Below are 20428 nucleotides of genomic sequence, written 5' to 3' on the forward strand. Positions count from 1 at the left end.
GGGAACATTCGAGATTGCAAGCGAACCTGGGAAAAACTGCACCCGTCCTCCCCGCATCTTCATGATTGCCCTGTAAGAGCTCAGAAAAGGCCATTGAGATGTTGTGAGATCCTTAAAGAAAGACCGGTTCCTCTGGTACAACTTTAAAGACATAATTCTAGAGACGTTGTAAGTGAATCACATCTAGAGATGTGATCAGTGAATCCAGTGAGCGACACACAGGCTGCTCTAGCAAAAGTTTTGGATATCAAAAAGCAAACTTTGGGATAAATCAAAGGGCAGATGCCAGGTTACGTGTTAAAAGTACTCAGACCATATCATGGTATAAAATGAAAACTATGATCCACGTAAATAAATTTTCTTTCTCTCTGTGCTTCTTCTCTTTATAGTTTGAGCACAGTGTTATGAATTTACTCCTCAGGTCTTTGGTCTGTTGAGTGTGTATCTCTTTTCAAGGGACAATTAGCTATTTTTTTAAGGACTTCCATATCAAGTAACTTACATCATGCGCTCTTTGGATTTTCCCCACAAAAGGGATTTCAGGAAATAACCTGACACAAACATTCTCTCATTTTTCTCAGTTATCTAAAGCTAAAACTCACAAATAAAAACAGCCCTTGGATTAAAGAGAAGTGAAAAAGTTTTGTGTTTTTCAAGTTGTCTAATTTACTACAAACTAAAAATCTCTTTCAAACTGGCACCAAGGTGGCTTTTCTTCTTGAGCTGATTAGGACCACATGAGCTCAGAAAAAGCTGTCAGATCCTGCCTCTGGCGCAGCTGGAATGATCCAACTGATTTGCCAGTAAGATTTTTTTTTTTTTTTAAAGCAAGAAGCTTCATCCCAAAGTCATAAATTTATATTCTGGAGCCCCAAGCAAAAATTACTCCTTGTTCATTTTAAAGGAAGCAAAATTCCATCGATATTTCTTTTTATGGGACCTCCTGGACAACAAAAACAACTGGGGCAATATTTTGGTCAACATTTCCTGCTATAGTGGAAGCTAACTCAGTGCCCTATCGCTCACTATCTAGCTTCCCACTGACACACAGAGGTCTCATTCAGAAAACACTCATCTTCAGGAAACAGTCATAATCTGTGTCCAGGCCAGAATGGACCTTTACCTCTCAGGACTGGTTTTGTCAGGCTGGCCCAGGGCAAGTGAACGGATTAGGTCAAACTTTTTTTCTTCAGTCGACCACGAGGGGCTCCTGGACCTGCTTTGGGGTGTTCACCACAGCAAATGAAGGCACTCACATAGCTGCCTGACTTCCCAAGGAGCCTGAGGGGGCGCCCACCCTTCCCCGTTAGTCCTTCCACAACCACTTCCGCACATGAAGACCTACCAAGCCTGCCTCTCTGAGTTCAATCTCCTCTCTTTGCTAGACAGCCCTTGGCCTGGGTGATGAAGAAGGCTGCATTAATGGATTCATGGGCCCTAGTATATTTGTGTTTATTCTCAGGAAACAGATGCACTTTGATCAGACCCAGCATCCTATTGCCTTCACTCCAAAAGACGACACCCTCTCATCAGTCTTTCAGCCCCCTTCACAGCACGTACGTGGAGCCCACCAAGGAGGCAGATGTTTTGCTGGCTGTGCATTTCAGAACTGAGATTTCGTTTCTTTGTTTGTTTTTAAGTAAGAGAAGGTATTATAAGGAATGGGGGTGGGGGTAATCTTTATGTGGATCCTGCCAATTCTCATTTAACTTTACAATTCCTTTCTCACGCTGCCCCCCTTTCTGTGCACTGTAGTCTGGTTCTGGGGATAATTTTTTAATTTTGCCTATGTAGGGTCACATTCCAGACCGCAATCCCCAGACGGGCTGGGCTTCTCCGGCCTACCACCTCAGTGTTTTCTTCATGGGATTCTAAAAAGGGGCTCCTTAGTCTCTTTCCCTCGTCAACAATCCTAGAACCCTTTGAAATTCTTCCTTTCTCCAGATACACAGCAGATAGAATTATGCACCAACCGCTGACTGGGGTGCTAGAAGTTTTTCTCCGTGAAAATAGTGGGCAGAATTTCATAACCCGTCATTCCTCTATTAATAGTTAACCAGGTTGAGAGGATTTGAATAAAAGCACATCTTGTTGCATGCAACAATGGTTTGACAGAAGAGCTGTATGGCAGAGTTAGTATTTCACTGCTTTCAGCTTCACCACGCAGTTTTGTAGCCTGGGAAGCCATGCATGCAGAATGGCAGAACTTACAATTGCCGACACAAGAAGAGTACAATGCTACCTGTGGAGCCCCGCCACCAAGAGAAGGTGTGACAGTTCCGGGCCTTAAAAATACCCTCAACTGTTGAATAGTTTCAGAATAGTGCTTGCCACTTTTTGAAACACACATCAAAGCAAATCTTTTTTCAAGCACCTGTTAAGACGTAATTATTAAATTTTACAATCCCCCATTCAATGCACTGTGAGAAAAGGGGAGACTGGGAGAAAAACATCGAAGTGTACATGTTTATGGAGAGAATACGGGGAGGTTGATTTTTGATCACTTTTGGAGCCAGGAGGAATGGCTTAGACACGACGGATGAGCTTCAACAGCCTTAAAACACAGCTCTTTTCCAAAGTGACTTCCCTTTACCCATCCAACCCCCCCCCCAAAAAAAATCAAAATGTACTTCATGAAACTATTGTATATGAAGCACTTATTAGCCGTAATTAAATGGACAATATGAATTTACTACGTCTTTAGGACTCTGGCTTGTTCTGGTTTAGAGCAAGATGATTAATGCAAATACATATTACTTGAGATAACCATTTAGCAGCTAATTTAGCCAAATTTATTACAGCAGTTAGAGGTTTTTCATTTTAGCAGACGGAGACAAGGACATGCCAAAAAGTGGGCAACGTGGACGAGTGCACACTGCCCTCTAGTGGCCAACCAGCTGGCGCGCTTTTTCGGGGGTGTGGAGTTGCTGAGATTCCTAGCCAAGTAATAACAGCAGGTTTTGCACGTTTCCGGCATCCTTTTAAACCATTCCTTTCCATAGCACTTTATTTCTGGGGATGATTTACTGCACTTTCCCCTTTTACTAGCTCAGGAGTACCCAGATACAAATCAAATCAATTTCAACTTGGCAAGATTTTGGTTAAAGTATCATTTTTAACATCTGCATTTTAAAGCTCTCCTTCAGTGGGTATTTAATGGCACCGTTTCACATTACTGATTGTTTTTACTTGTTCCTTCATTTGGGGCCATATTTCAGAGCCTGTGTGGAGCTGTCACTCTGTTTGGCTCTAGCCAAGTCAATTCTGTGCCTCCCTCAGGCTAGTGCTTCTCTCTGACTTGGTCGGGGAATTTATTTTGTCCCAACATTCAGGAAAGTCTCACCAGAATTTCCCCTGACTGACCAATGTAAATTTTGTTCATACATGGACTATAAATTCTGCTAGACAAGATCAAAAGGAACAGATGTGTGAGGACACTGGTTGATATTGCTTGCACTGAGGTGAAATGATCAAAGACAGGGGTGAAGCATCTTCGGAACCATTCAAATATCTGGAATCTCAAAGAGATCTACCTCGCAGCTATGAATAAATCACATACAAATTTTCCTTTGTTAGTGTCTGACGTCAAACCCATTGACAATATCCACACCACATTAGGTATTCTGTGAGCCAACAAGATTTGTAGTCCCTTTATTCTTTCCTTCACACCATGGCTGCCCAAAATGGAATAAAGTCTTGCTACAAATGCTAGTAACCCTCGCTCCACTGAATTGTTGATTTTATTTGTCCTACTAATGGCATTATACATTAAGCATACAGAAGGGCACCCCTGGATTAGTGCGGGACCTCCCCTTTCTAAGCTGGCGGTTTTACCGGGATGATTATCATTTGGTCCCAGTCCTAATACACAATACCTTCCATTTGTTTTGTTTTCTTCCCCCAGTGCTGAATAAGGGCCAGTGTGTGACGAAGTACTATCGTTGGATGCAGAAGAATGGAGGATATATTTGGATACAGTCTAGTGCCACCATAGCTATTAATGCCAAGAACGCAAATGAGAAGAATATCATCTGGGTGAATTATCTTCTTAGGTATATTTTCTAATTCTTTTTCATTTCTGTGTCAGTTATAAAATATGCAGCCCGTGGTTAATAGCTGACATGTTTTATTATCTTTTGGCAGTATCTGGTGTGGAATTATGTGGAATTTCTGCTTTTTCTTTCCACAAGATTCAAAGACATATGCAAAGATCAGAGCTATGTTGGAGGGGACTTCCGGGGCAGAGTCACAAAATTATCAGTAATTCTTGGTCTGTCAACATTTGGGCAGCTCTACAGACATTGCTTTGGTTTCCCCACAAATGTTCAGGCTAGAAGAAGAAACAAATGCAGACTTTTGCCTACAGATGAAGCATTCAAGAAAACACCACCTTCTCCCCACCACATGAACCTACATTCATGCATTCCCATCCTTGAGAAGATTAAGCAAAAGGGCATGGGGAAGAAGTGACAGGGTTCGCTATTTGCCTCCTATATTCCATCCCTTTGAAGCCTTACACAGATTACATAGCATCTGATTCCCTGGGGCATTCAAGTTTTGGTAAGCGAAGTGAGCTGCTTTGCCAGAATCAAGGCACTATCAGTATATCAACAAAGGCGCTCTCCTTTTGCCTAATGCTGTGTGATCCCACCCTTCACTGCTATTTTAATGTGCCCTCACGTTTACATCCATGAATGAAGCCAGGCTCAACAGCTTCCTAAATTCTAGTCTACAACCCCATTTCTCCCTCCTTCCTCATCTACTTTTGCCTTTGGAGTCAAACTAGCAAAAAGAAAACGGAGGGCAACGGCCCCGGGGGGTCTGCTTTGGGCAGCAAGATTTCTGGGAGGTTCTCCACCAATCCTGGCCTGAGGTTATTAGAATGCTAGGCCTGGCTCCCTCCCACTACTGTCTTTCCAGTTTGGAGCTTCTCTTGGCTTTAAAGCCACCAAGCAGGACCCACACGCGGTCCGATTAGGAAAGCCTCTGATCAGTCTTATGAATGGAAGTTGGTGCCCTTTGGCTGATAATCTAGACAGGGAGTACCTGAATCCCATTTTTCTTTGAGACAGCCAAATGGAGCCGAGATGCTGGCAACCGTGGCTCGTCAGCACGCTGACCCTTCAGAGCGTGTTCCAGTACGAGGGCAATGACTTGAAGGCATGAATGTGCTTGCTACCAATAGCATATCAATCAGACACTAATGATTATAGCTCTAGAGAGGGCCTTAATGTGCGCCACTTAAAAGAGTCTTCATTTATCTACTTTCTCTTTCCTTTTTTGACCTCTTCTACTCTACAGTAATTCTCTCTAAAGGCCCAAGCATGTGTATTTCATGTGGCTTTCTCTGAGGCCTGATTTTCATGCACGCTTTCCCCTTGTGTTTGTGATATGCTCAAGATGGGTTTTACAAAGAGGTTTACAGAACAGTGGCTATGTGTAATGCAGAAGGTTATAAAAAAAAAAACAAAAACAAAAACCTCACATGCCAAAGAGAAAATAGAATAAGGTATTGTGGCATTAACATTCTTTTGCTAGTCAGAAATGGTGTTGTGCCAAGGAGACCCATTATTATTAAAAATCAGACAGTAGTAACAGGGGCACCACAGACTACAAGGTACCTGTCCCCCATGCTGATGTAACATAGGTTACTAAAGTCATCTACATGCTTGTCACTCTGGTTCAGGGAGATATCTTTCCATCTGGATCTTTCTTACTGCCTCATCCATCTCATGACTACTCTGCCCCCAAATGGAGGGAATGAGAAGGGTTAAGGAGGCGTCAGTCTGTGCAGTTGTGGATCCACACCACTGATCTGGCCTGGGATCAAATGATACAAGCACCTAAGTGTTTGGTGATTCTAGTCCGTCTAGTTCCATAGGGGGAGGAAGGAAGCAGTTTGGGTACCCAAGACCAGTTTTCAGGCTCAAGAGCCTCAATCTCAGACATGGTAGACAGCTCCCGGCTGACCTCAAGACTCACCCTGAGTTCAATAATGAAAGGCTGCAAGTTGAGGGACAAGTGACTTGGGAAGCCCCAAGGCATCTTGACCAAAGGAGATCAATACAGATGGGCTTTAGCAGAGAAAACTCCCACCATGTCTGCCATTCATCGGTATCACTTCTAGAGACTAAAGATCTAGAAGAAAAGCACTTGGCCTTGGCAAAATAGCGACCGTTACATATTAGCAAAAGAGCAGCTCACTGAAGTTTGTTTTTCTTTCCCACATTCCTGTTCTTTGTTCTTCCCTGAGCAGTATTTTCAGGCCACCTCTTCCTTCTCAGAATCCCTCACTTCTGGGTCCATCCGGAAGGACAACACGGTCCTTCCCTGTTCTGAAATGACTGCTCCGCCAGTCTTGTTCCTACTCCCTCACATGTTGGTCGAATTACAGACTCCAGAGTGTTCAGAGACGGCCTGAGTGCCAAGGCCACCTTCCCACCATTAGCCTCATCTGATTATCTACAGAAAACTCTGCTACTGAAGCTAATTCACACTAAGGAGTAAATGCCTGATGATCCATCTTAGTGAATTAACCCTCCCAGCGATTGGCAGTGTTAGTGGTTACTGAAACAGTGACCCTTCAATACAGCAATCTCACTAGAGGTTGACAAATGAATCCTTAATCCTGTATTGTAAGTCTCTGGTTGGCTGGGCCATCATGGAGGGTAGAAGCAGCATTTTCCAGTTTGAGGCCAGAGGCTTTCCTTATGGTTTCAGATTACAGCAGCCCTCATTGCTCCCACACTGGGCTGGCCTTGAAGTGGCATTTCTAGAAAATAATGAACTCAAACTGGCCGAACACACTCTCTTTTCCAGAAGAGGCTTGTTTCTGAATTAAAAATAGAACAAGAATTAAGCACATTTGTGCAAATGGGGGTAAAGCCATTCTGTTAGGGCCTCTTTCACACTAGGACTCTCCCCGCTGCAATCAGAGTTCCAGCTTAACAAGCCACAGGTGAAAACCACATGAGCAGTTGAAAATGTGATTGTAATGGGTGTGTTGACAGTTCAGTAGCCATAATCCGTGCATCCCAAGGTGCACCTGTGCATCTGTCAGATCATTAGGCGCCGAGGGCTCTGCGCACATCCCCCCCCCCCCACCTCCCCCATCAGTTGCTTTAGAGCCATCTCAACAGCTGAGAAGCTCCATCAAGGAACCAAGACAAGAGAACTGAGGCAACGGACTCATTAGGAGCCCAAGAGAAGATCGGGCACACCAGGAGGTATAGGAAGATTCGAATAGTTGAGAGTACTTCTCAGCCTCCCTTCCCCGCCGCGCGCCCCCCACCACCACCCCCCCCCCCCCGGCCCGGGTGTTAGATGGGAGGGATGTCAAGCGGCACACTTCCCTGGCCCCCAGTGGTACCTGATTATTTAAAAGCTTTTTAGTGGCTTTCCTGTAGCATTTGGGTATTCAGTCATTGTAGCAGGGTGCGGCTGTACCCCAGCACATGAAATCCAAGCTCCTGTCAAAGTCCCATAACGAGCAGAGAAATGATTTCACGTGCAGTCTTTTAAACTCTAAACTCCAAAAGTTTGGGGCAAGGAAGTGGGGAGAAGATGGTCAAAAGCAAACCATGCAGAATGGGTGTCTGCCCTCCTGACGAATGCCTCCCTCCCCCGCAGTAACCCCGAGTACAAGGACACACCCATGGATATCGCACAGCTCCCCCATCTGCCAGAGAAAACTTCAGAATCTTCGGAGACATCGGACTCTGAATCAGACTCTAAAGATACCTCAGGTATTACAGGTATTACTACTTCTCCATGTTCTGCAGTGACTGCTTGCCTATCCAAACATGAGGGGTGGGCAATGGCCAGACAGCCACCATCAGAGCAGAGCAACTGTTAAATTTCATAGAGAGACATATGTCACATCAAGTTGATAGACTCTCTGTACACATAGGTATGTATATCAGTATACCACCACATACATATGTGCACACATGTATGTATACATATATGCATGTGGTATATATACATGCATATATATTGTATATATAAGCATATGTATGTGAAGGTATATATTTATACACATCAATTCACGCATCCCAATATGCCTGTATGCACAAAAACATACAAGAGAGACTGAGCAATCACTCAATGTCAGCCCTCCACTGGCCACACAGAAGGAGTCATGCCCTAACCCCATAGTAAGCTTTGGCCTCTTTACCTGAAGCAGAGGCAGCACGATCTCTGCTACCTATAAGACCGCCTGCAGCTTCAAACCCGAAATATTCACATGCTTCCCAAGCTGGGATTGAGACTCCAAAGCAGGATAGTTAATGACATTGGTAAACGACTCTTTGGAAAGTACCCTGAGTAGCTCTTTGGAACACAAGAAAGTTAATTTAAAAATGTACCTTTCCTCCAACCCCCAACCCCCGCTCCACAGGCACACTTAGAGCCAAGGAGCACAGAACTTCACAGAATTTTACAGCTGCAAAGAAGCCTGAGCCTCTTCTAACCCACCATCTTCCACGGAAATGAAGTAGTTACGTGATCCGCCCAAGTTCTAGTGCAGGCTGCATCCGAAAGCATCACAGCACAGCTATAAAATCAGCATTGTCCCTAAATCTTCTGAGTTGTGTTACTGGGAAAATCTATTCTCCCTATAATGTGCCAGATGGCTAGGGTTCCCCACCACCCCCGACCCCCCATCTTCAGGGCACCTGCTCTCCAGGCCTGTGAGCCCATATGAAAAGCACAGAGGATCTTGATTGTTTCCCTATCCTAAACTGCATTCATTTGAAAGTTCTTTCCTAGGGCAGAAGTTCTGGAATAGACAGGCTCTGCTTCTTATTTACATAGTATTTAGCAGGGAACAAAAAAAAAACCAAACAAAAAAAACAAAAAACAAAAAACAAAAATTCCCTGCCCCGTGGAGCCTGTATTCCTGTTGGAGAAAGAGATCAAAGTAAATGAAAATAAGCACCATCTGATTCCCTGTATGGCTAAGTGCTATAGAGAAAAACAACTTTAGGAATAGGGAGTGTGGTCTTCAATAATGAACAAATGTTCACCAACGGAAGGGGCCGAAGTCTGTAGAAAGTCACCTTGCATACCATCATGTTTCTGTGTCACTGACATCTTATTCCAGGTTATTTACCCTGACTCCCTGAATATTTTTGCAGGACTTCTCAAATGTTAATGTGCTAAACAATCACCGGGGGATCTCGTTCAAATACAGAATCTGATTCAGCAGGCCTGGGTGGAAAGCTGGGATTCTGCATTTGAAAGAAGCATCCAGGTGATGCAGTGCCGCTGGTCTATGAACCACACTCTGAGTAAAGGCCCAGCTAATCGAGGCCCTCCAGAGAGAGAAAGCCCAGGCTTTTAGGTAGCAAAGGTGGTGGAACAGCTCAGGTGGGCCAACACACCTCCCCAGCCCTGCCCCCCACCTCCAGCACGTGCGACGAGGACGCTGCCCTGCTAATGTGGTGTCTTTTGTCTCTCCTCCCCCGCCGCCGCCACCTCCGGCCACTGGCCCCACGCAGAGGACAACGAGAACTCCAAGTCCGACGAGAAGGGTAATCAGTCCGAGAACAGCGAAGACCCGGAACCCGACCGGAAGAAGTCGGGCAACGCCTGCGACAACGACATGAACTGCAACGACGACGGCCACAGTTCCAGCAACCCGGACAGCCGTGACAGCGACGACAGCTTCGAGCACTCGGACTTTGAGAACCCCAAGGCGGGCGAGGACGGCTTCGGCGCACTGGGCCCCATGCAGATCAAGGTGGAGCGCTACGTGGAGAGCGAGTCGGACCTGCGGCTGCAGAACTGCGAGTCGCTCACGTCGGACAGCGCCAAGGACTCGGACAGCGCGGGCGAGGCGGGCGCGCAGGCCTCCAGCAAGCACCAGAAGCGCAAGAAGAGGCGGAAACGGCAGAAGGGCGGCAGCGCCAGCCGCCGGCGCCTGTCCAGCGCGTCGAGCCCCGGCGGCCTGGACGCCGGCCTGGTGGAGCCCCCGCGGCTGCTGTCCTCCCCCAACAGTGCCTCGGTGCTCAAGATCAAGACGGAGATCTCGGAACCCATCAACTTCGACAACGACAGCAGCATCTGGAACTACCCGCCCAACCGGGAGATCTCCAGGAACGAGTCCCCCTACAGCATGACCAAGCCCCCAAGCTCGGAGCACTTTCCGTCCCCGCAGGGCGGCGGGGGCGGCGGGGGCCTGCACGTGGCCATCCCCGACTCAGTCCTCACCCCGCCTGGCGCCGACGGCGCCGCCGCCCGCAAGACTCAGTTCGGCGCCTCGGCCACTGCGGCCTTGGCCCCCGTCGCCTCCGACCCGCTGTCGCCCCCCCTCTCAGCGTCCCCACGGGACAAGCACCCAGGGGGCGGCGGGGGCGGCGGCGGCGGCAGCGGGAGCGGCCCCAGCGCGTCCAACTCCTTGCTGTACACTGGGGACCTGGAGGCGCTGCAGAGGTTGCAGGCGGGCAACGTCGTGCTCCCGCTGGTGCACAGGGTGACGGGGACCCTGGCCGCCACGAGCACGGCCGCGCAGAGGGTCTACACCACCGGCACCATCCGCTACGCGCCCGCAGAGGTGACCCTGGCCATGCAGGGCAACCTGCTGCCCAACGCGCACGCTGTTAACTTCGTGGACGTTAACAGCCCCGGCTTCGGCCTCGACCCCAAGACGCCCATGGAGATGCTCTACCACCACGTGCACCGGCTCAACATGTCGGGACCGTTCGGCGGCGCCGTGAGCGCCGCCAGCCTGACGCAGATGCCCGCCGGCAACGTGTTCACCACGGCCGAGGGACTCTTCTCCACGCTGCCCTTCCCCGTCTACAGCAACGGCATCCACGCGGCACAGACTCTGGAGCGCAAGGAGGACTGAGGCGCCGCCCAGCGCGGGCCAGGGCTCCGCCCGGAGGCATCGTCGATCGGCGTTTTCGTTTAGACCTTTTAATTCTAGCACTTTGAATTCGAGCAGGTCAGCGTCCTCTCTCACCACGACGGCCCCCATTCCACCCCCTCTTTCTTTAACTTGACTTATTCTTTCCTGTAAAGATATGTTTATTTTTCGCCTTCCGAGAGTCAGATGACCAGTTGCCTGCCATTTTGTCTCCTTCTAAGATGTGTGTTGGGTTGTTTTGCTTTCCTTTTGCATCTTTATTAAGATGTCTTTAATGTTGTATATGCCTCTGCCATAGAATACTCAGTCTTGTGGTCAAGAGATTTCTCAAGTGACAACCATTGGGTTTTTCTTCCTAAAGATCTTGATATGATCAAGATTGAAAGAGACAAGCATAAACAATGTGCCCTGTTTGACTAAGTCAAATGAAATGGGGTGGTTTTTTGTTTTGGTTCCTAATTCCTTTAAAGATAGGGGGGATAGTATTTTAGAATTTTATGCAGAATTTAATTCTCTTTTTATGGTTAAGATTTTAAGATTTTCTTACTTGCACATAAAAATAATTTGGGTTCTTAAACTTAATTTCTGGCCTGTGACTAGAATGTTTAAAAAAAAAAAGTTGGACTAAATGTTAATTACTGAAACATTAACTTAATTTCTAAAACCATGGTGCTATCATTTATTAATCTGTAATGTCTTCATACAAAATGCAGCTCCTGGGCTGGGTTTTGGGGGAAAAAAAATAATAATAATAACGTGTTCTGTCCTGGTCTGGAGTCCCGCTGCTGCAGTCTCCTTGGTTAGTTAAGACAAAGCCCTCATTAACGTTTGCTGCAGGACTTAAAATTTTTTACCTCCCAACTAACAAACATAGCCTCACATTAAATTTAATGGGTCAGTAAAGCCCTTTTTAAAGGGGCTTTTGGAAAACTCAATCAAACTGATTTGAGGAGCAGTTTGGGTACATACTGCCTTTTGTTGATCTGGGTTTTTGTTTTGCTTTGTTTTGTTTTTTTCCCTTTTCTCAGTCTAACTGAGTCTAATTTTTGCAACTTCAGTAACACTTCAGAGTAAAAGAAGGAAAGGATATTTAACATGTCTTTGATTTTTTTTTATCACTTCTTGCTAAAAAAAAAAAAAAAAAAGGTTGCATTTTAGGGGACTGATTTGATTTGATGAAATTTTTTTCCCCTTTGGTTCTCTTGTTTCTAGGTTGAAACCGGTAAGGTTTAAAACTAAAGAATGGGTTAATAAGCTTCAAACATAACTGCAACTGAAAACCGCACATTAAGTACTAAAAAGAAAAAAAAAGAAAAAAAAGAAAAAAAGGAAAAAAAGAAAAGAAAAAGAAAAAAATATCCTATTTTGTCTTTGTTGCCAGAAATCAGTGTAGTGTCAAACACTCCAAATGACTGTCGAGTATAAATTCTTCTTCCACTCCATTTTTGGCAGCTGTTTGTTAAGGCATCTAATAACAGATGTGAGAACTGTAACGTGTGCAATGTGTACGTGTCCTTGGCTGTCAGTCCCATTGCAATTTCAATGTGTGTTTCTATATGCAGTATATACTAAGCTAACGTAGTTGTTTTGTCCTTTGTCTTCTCTGTGCTCTATCTCTAGTCCGGAGTGGTACAGTCCCATTCCTGCAGTCCTAGTGAATCAGTGATTCTTGGGGGTTAGTGATTTTTGTGTGGTGGCCTTCCTCTGTAATGTCACCCTATGCTGCTTCTACTGTCTGTGAATCTTCCGTTTCACTTTTTGAAATTCCTGCTGTTGCTTTGCTGGTGTATATTCTCCCAACCTTTCCTTTCTTTTCCTCCCTCTCTTGTCTCCCCCTGTTCCCTCCCCCATCTCTCCTTTCCCCGCCTTCTCCAAAATCTTTTTCATTCTCAGAGATAAAAAGACTCTTAACTAGCTCAAGGTTAATGGAGCCATTTTTTCCCACAATGGAGTTCTGGGTATGACTTTTTTCTTCTGGAGTGCAACACAAAGCACTGAAGAATGATGCTCAGATATATTAAATAAATTGATGCCATATAGCCTCAGTTGTTAACATTCCCAGAGTCCCTTGTGCTCTACCTATATAAGCAATGGGTGCTTTTCTTTGGTTTCCTTCCAGGTTGGCTGATGGAGCAATACATAAAGCAATTACCAGTGAGACAGAAAATTATTTCAAAGGTCAACCAACATTTTTTTAAAACAACAGGGGAGGGGATAACGGAATATAGACTTGTCATATATATTTGTTTATGTGTGCAATGCTAATAGAGTAATTCGGCTGTCCTTTGAATATCACTGTGTTGAGTGGTTTCCTCTAGGACCTTTGTGATTCCATGAGTTGGGCCCACATCACTGTGGAATAATAACTAAAAGAAGTGAAATGCCACAAATTTTAATGGGGATGTTACTTGAAGGATTTAAGTAGGTTTAGAAGGTGAAGAAAGCCAGTCATGATATTTAAAGATTAATTTTGGAAGCTCTACTCTAGCTATCGAACAATCAAAGGAATGCACCTATCAGCTACAAAGAACAGCTAGACAGCTGTTTTGTTTGTTTTTTTTTTCCTTTTATAAATGTTTCTGTGTTGTGTCAAAATGATTTCTGGTGATTTAAACTAACAGATAATCACAGCTGCTGTCTAAATCCATAGTGTTTAAAATTACAAAATGAAAAAAAAACACTTCATTACCTGTGAAGACTGTGTCTGTGTTTTTAACTATTTCTTGTACAAATATATGAAAACTTTTATGAGGAGACTGGTGCCAAGTAGCTGAATAATGGGGAAAGGGATATTCTGTTCGTAAAAACCTTAGCAGTGTTACCAACTCTACAATATATATGAAAAGAAAAATTAAAACATTACAAAGCGACAGCTATGGTACATTTGTTTTGTGTGAAGCTAACCGGACCTAACTTCCTGAGTGCCTGGCTTATTTTGAAACATTTTTTTTCATTGACCATTGATAATGCTGCAAATCAGAAATGTACATACTTCATTTACAACAGGGTTCTTTTTATACTTTTGTAGATTCTCATACATGTCACATACATGGTTGTCTTTATGTAACTTAATTTTTTCATCCGCAGGTGCCATTTTCATAATAAACTTCTCTTGGATTTGTTACTATCTGGCATCATTTCTTTTACATGTAACCATCCTAACTAATGAATGCTGGTAGTATTTGTTTAAGCAGGTACCTTGGTCATTACTCTTGATTTTTAAAAAAAAAAAATGATTAAAAAAAAAGATACATCCATATTTTTGCTAGTTTTGGAAAAAAAAATGCATGGCTTGTGTAATGATGAGGTTGACAAGGCACAGATTAAGATGCTAATCCAAATACTACACCAAACTTGCAACCATCCTAAATTTTCAGCTACCCCAACTCATTGTCATACCGAGCATTATTATGCACATTATCAAAGCTGAACAACGGGCCTGCACATTAACCACTATGGCAAGTGTGCATTTTTTCTTGATTAATGCACAGTAAGTGATGACAGTTTCCATACATTAATCATTGAAAATGCACTCGATATTTTCATTTATTACGATCTATAATGTATAACCAACTGTTCCATTGTTTATATTTTCTCTTTATACTAAATCTGTATTTTCTTTCTCCAGACAAGCCGAGTTAAGTCACGATCGTGCTGTCCTATTGGTTAGGTCAGCGAGCAGCATGCAGCCTGTCACGTTTTAAGGCAGGTCAGCTGGCTAACAAAAAAAAGAAAGAAAACTTCAACTTGCTCTCTCTCAAATAAGGATACAGATGGGTTGCATGTTAAATCCGTGCTCTATAGAAAATGATGAGAGATGATTGGCTTGAGCTGAAGCAAAAGGCGCTTTTGTCCCAGAGCCACCAACTACAGTAAATGCCACTCCCTAGTTTAAGTCTTCAGTGACATTTGCCAATTTGAGGATCCCTTTTATTAATGGAGGCTTGCTTCGGACTGGCAGATGTGGGAACGTGGTTATGGTGGTGGGGCCCTAGATTTCTCTACTTGGCCTTTTATAGATCCTTGAAATATGTAACACCTGGAAATAGGGAGAGGGTAATTGAGAACACTGAACTGGGTTCTCCCAACACTTTTCCAAAGTTTATCTTTCACTTTTGCTCTGGAGAGTCAGCAAGACTGAGAAGTCAAAACACTGAGGAAGCTAGAAACTCAATCCTGAACAGAGCGCGAGCTGAAGTCACCTTACTGGAGGTATTTGGTCTGGTAGGTGCTGATGAGGCCGGCTCCTACGGGTGGCCTCCAGAACTTTGTAGAGGGGAGGGTCTGCCGAGGCAGAGGGCAAATGGATGAGTGTGGTACTAGGGCTGACCCTCTGTCAGCTGATGGTCGTGGTGGTTGGCCCTAATTCTGTATTGCTGGACACTGCTTCAGCCCCGTGGTCTGCAGGTGGTGGCAAGGAGAGTTGAAAAGCAGCAGCCAGACAGGGACGGATGAAGTGAAATCCTCACTGCATCTCAAGCTTCTGCAGTAGAAGTGGTAGAAGTCTAGGATTCTCCCCCAGGCTCAAGCCTCCCTTAGTACCAGCAAGTTCCCCATCCTTTATTTGTACCCATCAATGCTAAATTATGTCACTAATGAAATAAAAAAACACCTCTTGGCCAAAAAGAGAACAAGCAAGCTCTGGACTCAGACCCACTGACAGCCAGGAGCCCCGCCATGTCCCCAGCACCAGGCCAGCAGCCAAGCCAGGGCCCCGAGCCCCAGAGGCACAGGACCTCTCCCCAACCAGGCCGGCAGCAAGTCAGTGTGTCAAGGCCGCAGGTTGCAGGTCATGGACAGAACAGGGATCTGTAGCCAGCCCTCCGGACCTTTCCTCTTCTCCTTCCCAGCCAATACTGATATTTTTTATTTTGCAATAAGGAACAAGAAAAAGAAAAAGGACTTCAAATAAAGGCAGCAGGTGGGACAAGAGGGAAGATTTGCGTCAGTTGAGCATAAAGAAATGGATTTTAGCCCTTGTGGACTGTAATTCTCCCCCATCTTTGCCTATTCCTAGACAAAGCCTGTTTACATTGAACATGCTTCCAACAATTTGAAGTCAACCTGGCCTCAGCATTGCATTTGAAGGTAGGAGATAATGTATATTGTCAAGCCCAGAAGATAGTCTGTTCAGGCTAAAAGGCTTATTATCCAGGTTCAAAAAGTAGGAAGAATAGAGGACTTAGGAGAACAAGAAAAATACCTTTGCCAATAGTTCATATCATATAGCAACACAACACCAACCTCGTTCTTGGGCTTAATTCCCAAAGAATGACAACAACTAGCAGGCTTAAGAAACAACTCTGGTATGCTAAGGTGAGTGATCACCCTTAGATGCTCCTGCTTTCATATATCTCCTAGTAAATCATTATGAAGAAGAGGGGCTAACCTGGTAAACCACCCCCACCTCCCAGGAAGCACAAACCATGCCTCGTTCATCTTCATGTCCCCCCTTAGTGCCTAGCTCAGTGATTCACCAACAGCCTTTGTTCAGTAAAGGTCTTCAGAATACCGATGGATGGGAAGGAAGGCAGGAAAGAAAGAAAGAAAAGAAAGAAAAGGAAGGAAGGAAGGAAGGAAGGAAGGAAGGAAGGAAGGAAGGAAGGAAAGGAAGGAAAGGAAGGAAGGAAGAAAGGAGGGAGGGAGGGAGGGAGGAAGGAAGGAGGAAGGAAGGAAGGAAGGAAGGAAGGAAGGAAGGAAGGAAGGAAGGAAGGGAGGGAAGGAAGAAAGGAGGGAGGGAGGGAGGGAGGAAGGAAGGAGGAAGGAAGGAGGAAGGAAGGAAGGAAGGAAGGAAGGAAGGAAGGAAGGAAGGAAGGAAAGGAAGGAAGGAAGAAAGGAGGGAGGGAGGGAGGGAGGGAGGAAGGAGGGAGGGAGGGAGGGAGGGAGGGAGGGAGGGAGGGAGGGAGGAAGGAAGGAAGGAAGGGAGGGAGGGAGGGAGGGAGGGAGGAAATGAAACATAACTTGTCAAGAGGCAGATTCCACTAGAAGTGTGGTTTGGCAGGATAGCTTGAGTTTCTATGCATTTCCTAAAAAGGAATGGCAAAATGCATAAAGCAGCAAGTTCATTTATTCCTGCTTTCCTGGATAGTCCATACAGCTGGCACAGAGTCGGTCATTGATAAATGTTGGCTGGAGGATGGGTGTGGGTGTGTGTGTGTGTGTGTGTGTAACACAATGTACTCTATATACAGCAATAAATTAGGTAAAACAAATAAAGGAAGAAGAAGAAAGAGCCCAATCAGTCGGTAACTTAGTAAACTTTGACGTCATCTACCATAAACAGCTAAGTAAATGGATCTCAGTTCCTCAAGAAGGTACCATTTAATAACATATCCACACTGACAAACATTGAGCTGTAAGCTCAGGCATCATCCAGAGGATCTTAGCAACTCTAGTGTAGAAATCACATCTTTTTAATTCTAGCGGTGAAGGTCTTTCTAGCCCACTATTGGATAGTTGTAACTTTTAGAGGGTGTTGAGCTGAAATCTTACCTCTGGAGTTAGATGGAGTCTTTTTCTGAGTGACCTTCAAAGAGGTGAATATGGCTGTCAGGGTCTGAGAACTCTCTAGGCTGTCACCTGTTCTTCCAGTTTTTCCTCCAGTGCCACTGTGGCAGATGCGTTCACTAGCCTGGTCACTGTCATCTGGGTGTACCAGAATTTGTCAAGGCCCTGGCATTGCTTTCCTATCGCTTTCCTGGGTTGCTGTGTTTTACCACAAATTGTGGCTTGAAACAGAAATTTGTTCTCTCACAGCTCTGCAGGATATAAGCCTGAATTCAGGGTGCCAGGATGGTCGGTTCTTTTTGGAAGCCTCTGAAGGATAGTCTGTTCCATGCTTTTCTCCTAGCTTCTCATGGTTACCAGCAATCCTTGGCACTCTTTGACTTATAGCTACATCATTCCAATTTCTGCCTCCATCATCATATGGCTGTCTGCCCCCTGTGTCTGTCTTCAAATGGCATTCTCCCCACTGTCCTCTTCCATGCTCTCCTCTTCCAATAAGGACACCAGTCATACTGGATTAAGGGCCCACCCTTCTCCAGTATGACTGTATCCTAAGTAATTACATTTACAGTACTGTATTATGAGAAGAAAATGAATTTACTATCACATGGTGAGGTACTGAGGGCTACAACTTTAACTTTTTGGAGGACATAATTCAACCTATAATGGGTCCTTTTAAAAATATGGCACCTTGGACCAATCACAGAGCTCCAGGCGTGATTTGGTTCCAACATGGAATAGATGTCCCATTACATCTCTTGCTCAGGACTCTGGGCTCTTTTTTTTATTTTGAATTTTAGGGTATGTATTTTTTTTTATCTTTTTATTTTTTTAAGTAACCTCTACTCCCAACATGGGTCTTGAACCCACAACCCGAGATCAAGAATAGCATGCTTTACCGACTGAGCCAACCAGGTATCCCCGGACTCTAAGCTCTTAATTAAAACAGCCTGAGAGTACAGTCCCTACTTAGCACCCAGATCAAATTGTTTTCTCGTCTTGAACCTCTAGTCAACAAGAACACCTTGGTCTTTTCACAAGTTTTCGTTAAGGTAGGTCTCCCACCTCCCTTAGGTGTATAACCGTATAATGCTGCCATGTGCTTAGGTGAAAAGCAATTGAAGGAGAGAAGTTCACTAATTCATTAGGCATGGAAAGGGAGCAAAAGCCTGTCGCTGTGAAAACACCTCTCATTCTCATTGTACTTTACATGCCCTCTGAGACAGCTTCACCCAGCCCTGCTGGAGAGGTGAGTCCTGGCCCCAGTATCTAGGAAACCTTTATGGCACATAATACATCCATGACAAAGATTCCCAGCGGGCTGAGGAAGGAAAAAAAACCACCATGAGAAGGAAATGGAAAAAATTGGAGCAAGCACCACATCAGCCCTCCTATGGGGGCAGAATGGGGTTAGAGATGCTAAGACTTCTGATATGTATGAGTCAAATCACCCCCCTCAAAATTCAAGAAGGAATCATGAGGCCAAACTCATCAACTTTCTGAAAATGAATGGACCTCCTTTTGTCTCCTCTTGTCCCCTTTTATGGATCAAAATCAAAGGGATTAGTGTAAGATCATCCTGTACTGTTCTGGGGACAAAACACAGTTGTTTTCATTCTTGTATTCAACTCTCCCTTTTTGGCAGTCATGGAATACACCAAGAAAAATGACTCAGATAACGTTCCTATGCTGAAAGAATTTTTCTAGAAGCGTAAAATTAGTTTCAGTTTTTAAAATATATCCAAACTATTAAAGCTACTTAAAAAAAAAAATAGCAGAGGGTAAGGAGGTGGCTCTTCCTCATACTAAAGGAGTTCTCAGATTTATAGCAGAAGTGTCAGAAACAGGATGTAATATCCATGTGACCCCCCCCACAGCTCCCCCAAACAAAACCATTATACCCTTGATGAATTATTGACTTTAGAGTTTTATCTGTGCCATGAATAATCACAAACTTGGGAGTCTCAGGGCACAGTTCATAAACAAATAATTATATCACAATGATAATTTTTCAGGAATTACAACATCAATCATGGCCATGTTATTATCAAGTACATTTTCTGGGTGCCTCTATTCATCAAACCCTCCTCCCTCTCCACCCGTCCACACCACACAAGCAAAACTCATCACCAGATTGCCTCTTATTTACACATCACTCAAAGCAGGACAGAGCAGGCACACACAAAATGGGGCCAACCCGGCGTTTATGAGAGATGAGTTTTCATTAAGAAAGTTTAAATTAAATGCATTGAGAAAGATGGAGGGGGGGAGAGAATTAATTATTCCAGACTCCCCCAAAGAAGTGTCTCTGAAGAGTTCCTATTCAGGAGATAAAAACAGACAGAAGGGTTATTCTATTATTCCATTTCAGGCAATACCCATCAAGAAAAAGTAGTCCATCTCTGAAAGGCAAGCCAACAGCAGCAAAACAGTAACATGCCTCTCTCTTTTAAATAATGCTCACACAGGTACAGACAGGTTGGGCCTGTTGTACAGCTTCCTTCTTCAGGTGGAAGAGGCGAGTGAGGTGGGCACAGATCTTGGAAAGGGCGGCCATGCCTTATCCAAGTCTGTATACAAATCAGGGATACAGCTGCCCGGGATGTTTAGGTCTGATCTAAACCACTTAGCTGTGACCGTAACACAAGGTTAACATTTCCAAACACAACAACAGTACAAAAAACACTTCCAACTACTTTGCTTTGTTGTTAACATCACTTAAGGTCAGAGTGACTCAAAAGAAAAATAAATTCTTCTCACAATTCAAAAGAAAAATAAATGATTAGCAAAGCAACAGAGAAAGTGCCCCCTTAAGATAAAAGGTCGTACATAATAGAGGGTCGTGTGTAAGTCCGTAATACAGTGGTGCTTGCCCTTAACTCCTTGTGCAAGAGAACTTTCTCATTGGTCTCTGTTTCTACCCGGCAAGCTATGCAGACAAAGCAATGTAATTTAAAAAGACCAATAGGGAGATACCAGTCCAAGCATCTGAAACTTTCCAGTCCCCCAGGAACTGCTCACTCTTGAGAACAATCCTTGAGTATATATGGC

At 44.6% G+C, this 20428-nt stretch overlaps 1 protein-coding gene and 1 long non-coding RNA gene across 14 annotated transcripts in view; one reads left to right on the forward strand and one right to left on the reverse strand.

The window, feature by feature from the left end:
- NPAS3 (neuronal PAS domain protein 3) overlaps positions 1-13992 on the forward strand; it is an 853174-nt gene extending 839182 nt beyond the window's left edge. For 6 of the 9 annotated variants that reach the window (XM_027065562.2, XM_027065566.2, XM_027065565.2 and 3 more), the window contains 3 exons: positions 3905-4052; positions 7630-7754; positions 9501-13992. In XM_027065562.2, the coding sequence (XP_026921363.1) occupies positions 3905-4052; positions 7630-7754; positions 9501-10852 (1625 nt within the window). In that variant the 3' untranslated portion in view covers positions 10853-13992. The remainder of the gene's footprint in view (positions 1-3904; positions 4053-7629; positions 7755-9500) is intronic. The other 3 variants (XM_027065563.2, XM_053224352.1, XM_027065567.2) reach the window with 1 other exon arrangement.
- The window catches only part of LOC128316017 (uncharacterized), a 214345-nt gene that overhangs the window by 130040 nt on the left and 63877 nt on the right, over positions 1-20428 (reverse strand). The gene's annotated exons all lie outside the window — the stretch shown is intronic.

The sequence above is a fragment of the Acinonyx jubatus genome, chromosome B3, assembly GCF_027475565.1.
Source record: "Acinonyx jubatus isolate Ajub_Pintada_27869175 chromosome B3, VMU_Ajub_asm_v1.0, whole genome shotgun sequence".
Lineage (NCBI taxonomy): Eukaryota > Metazoa > Chordata > Mammalia > Carnivora > Felidae > Acinonyx > Acinonyx jubatus.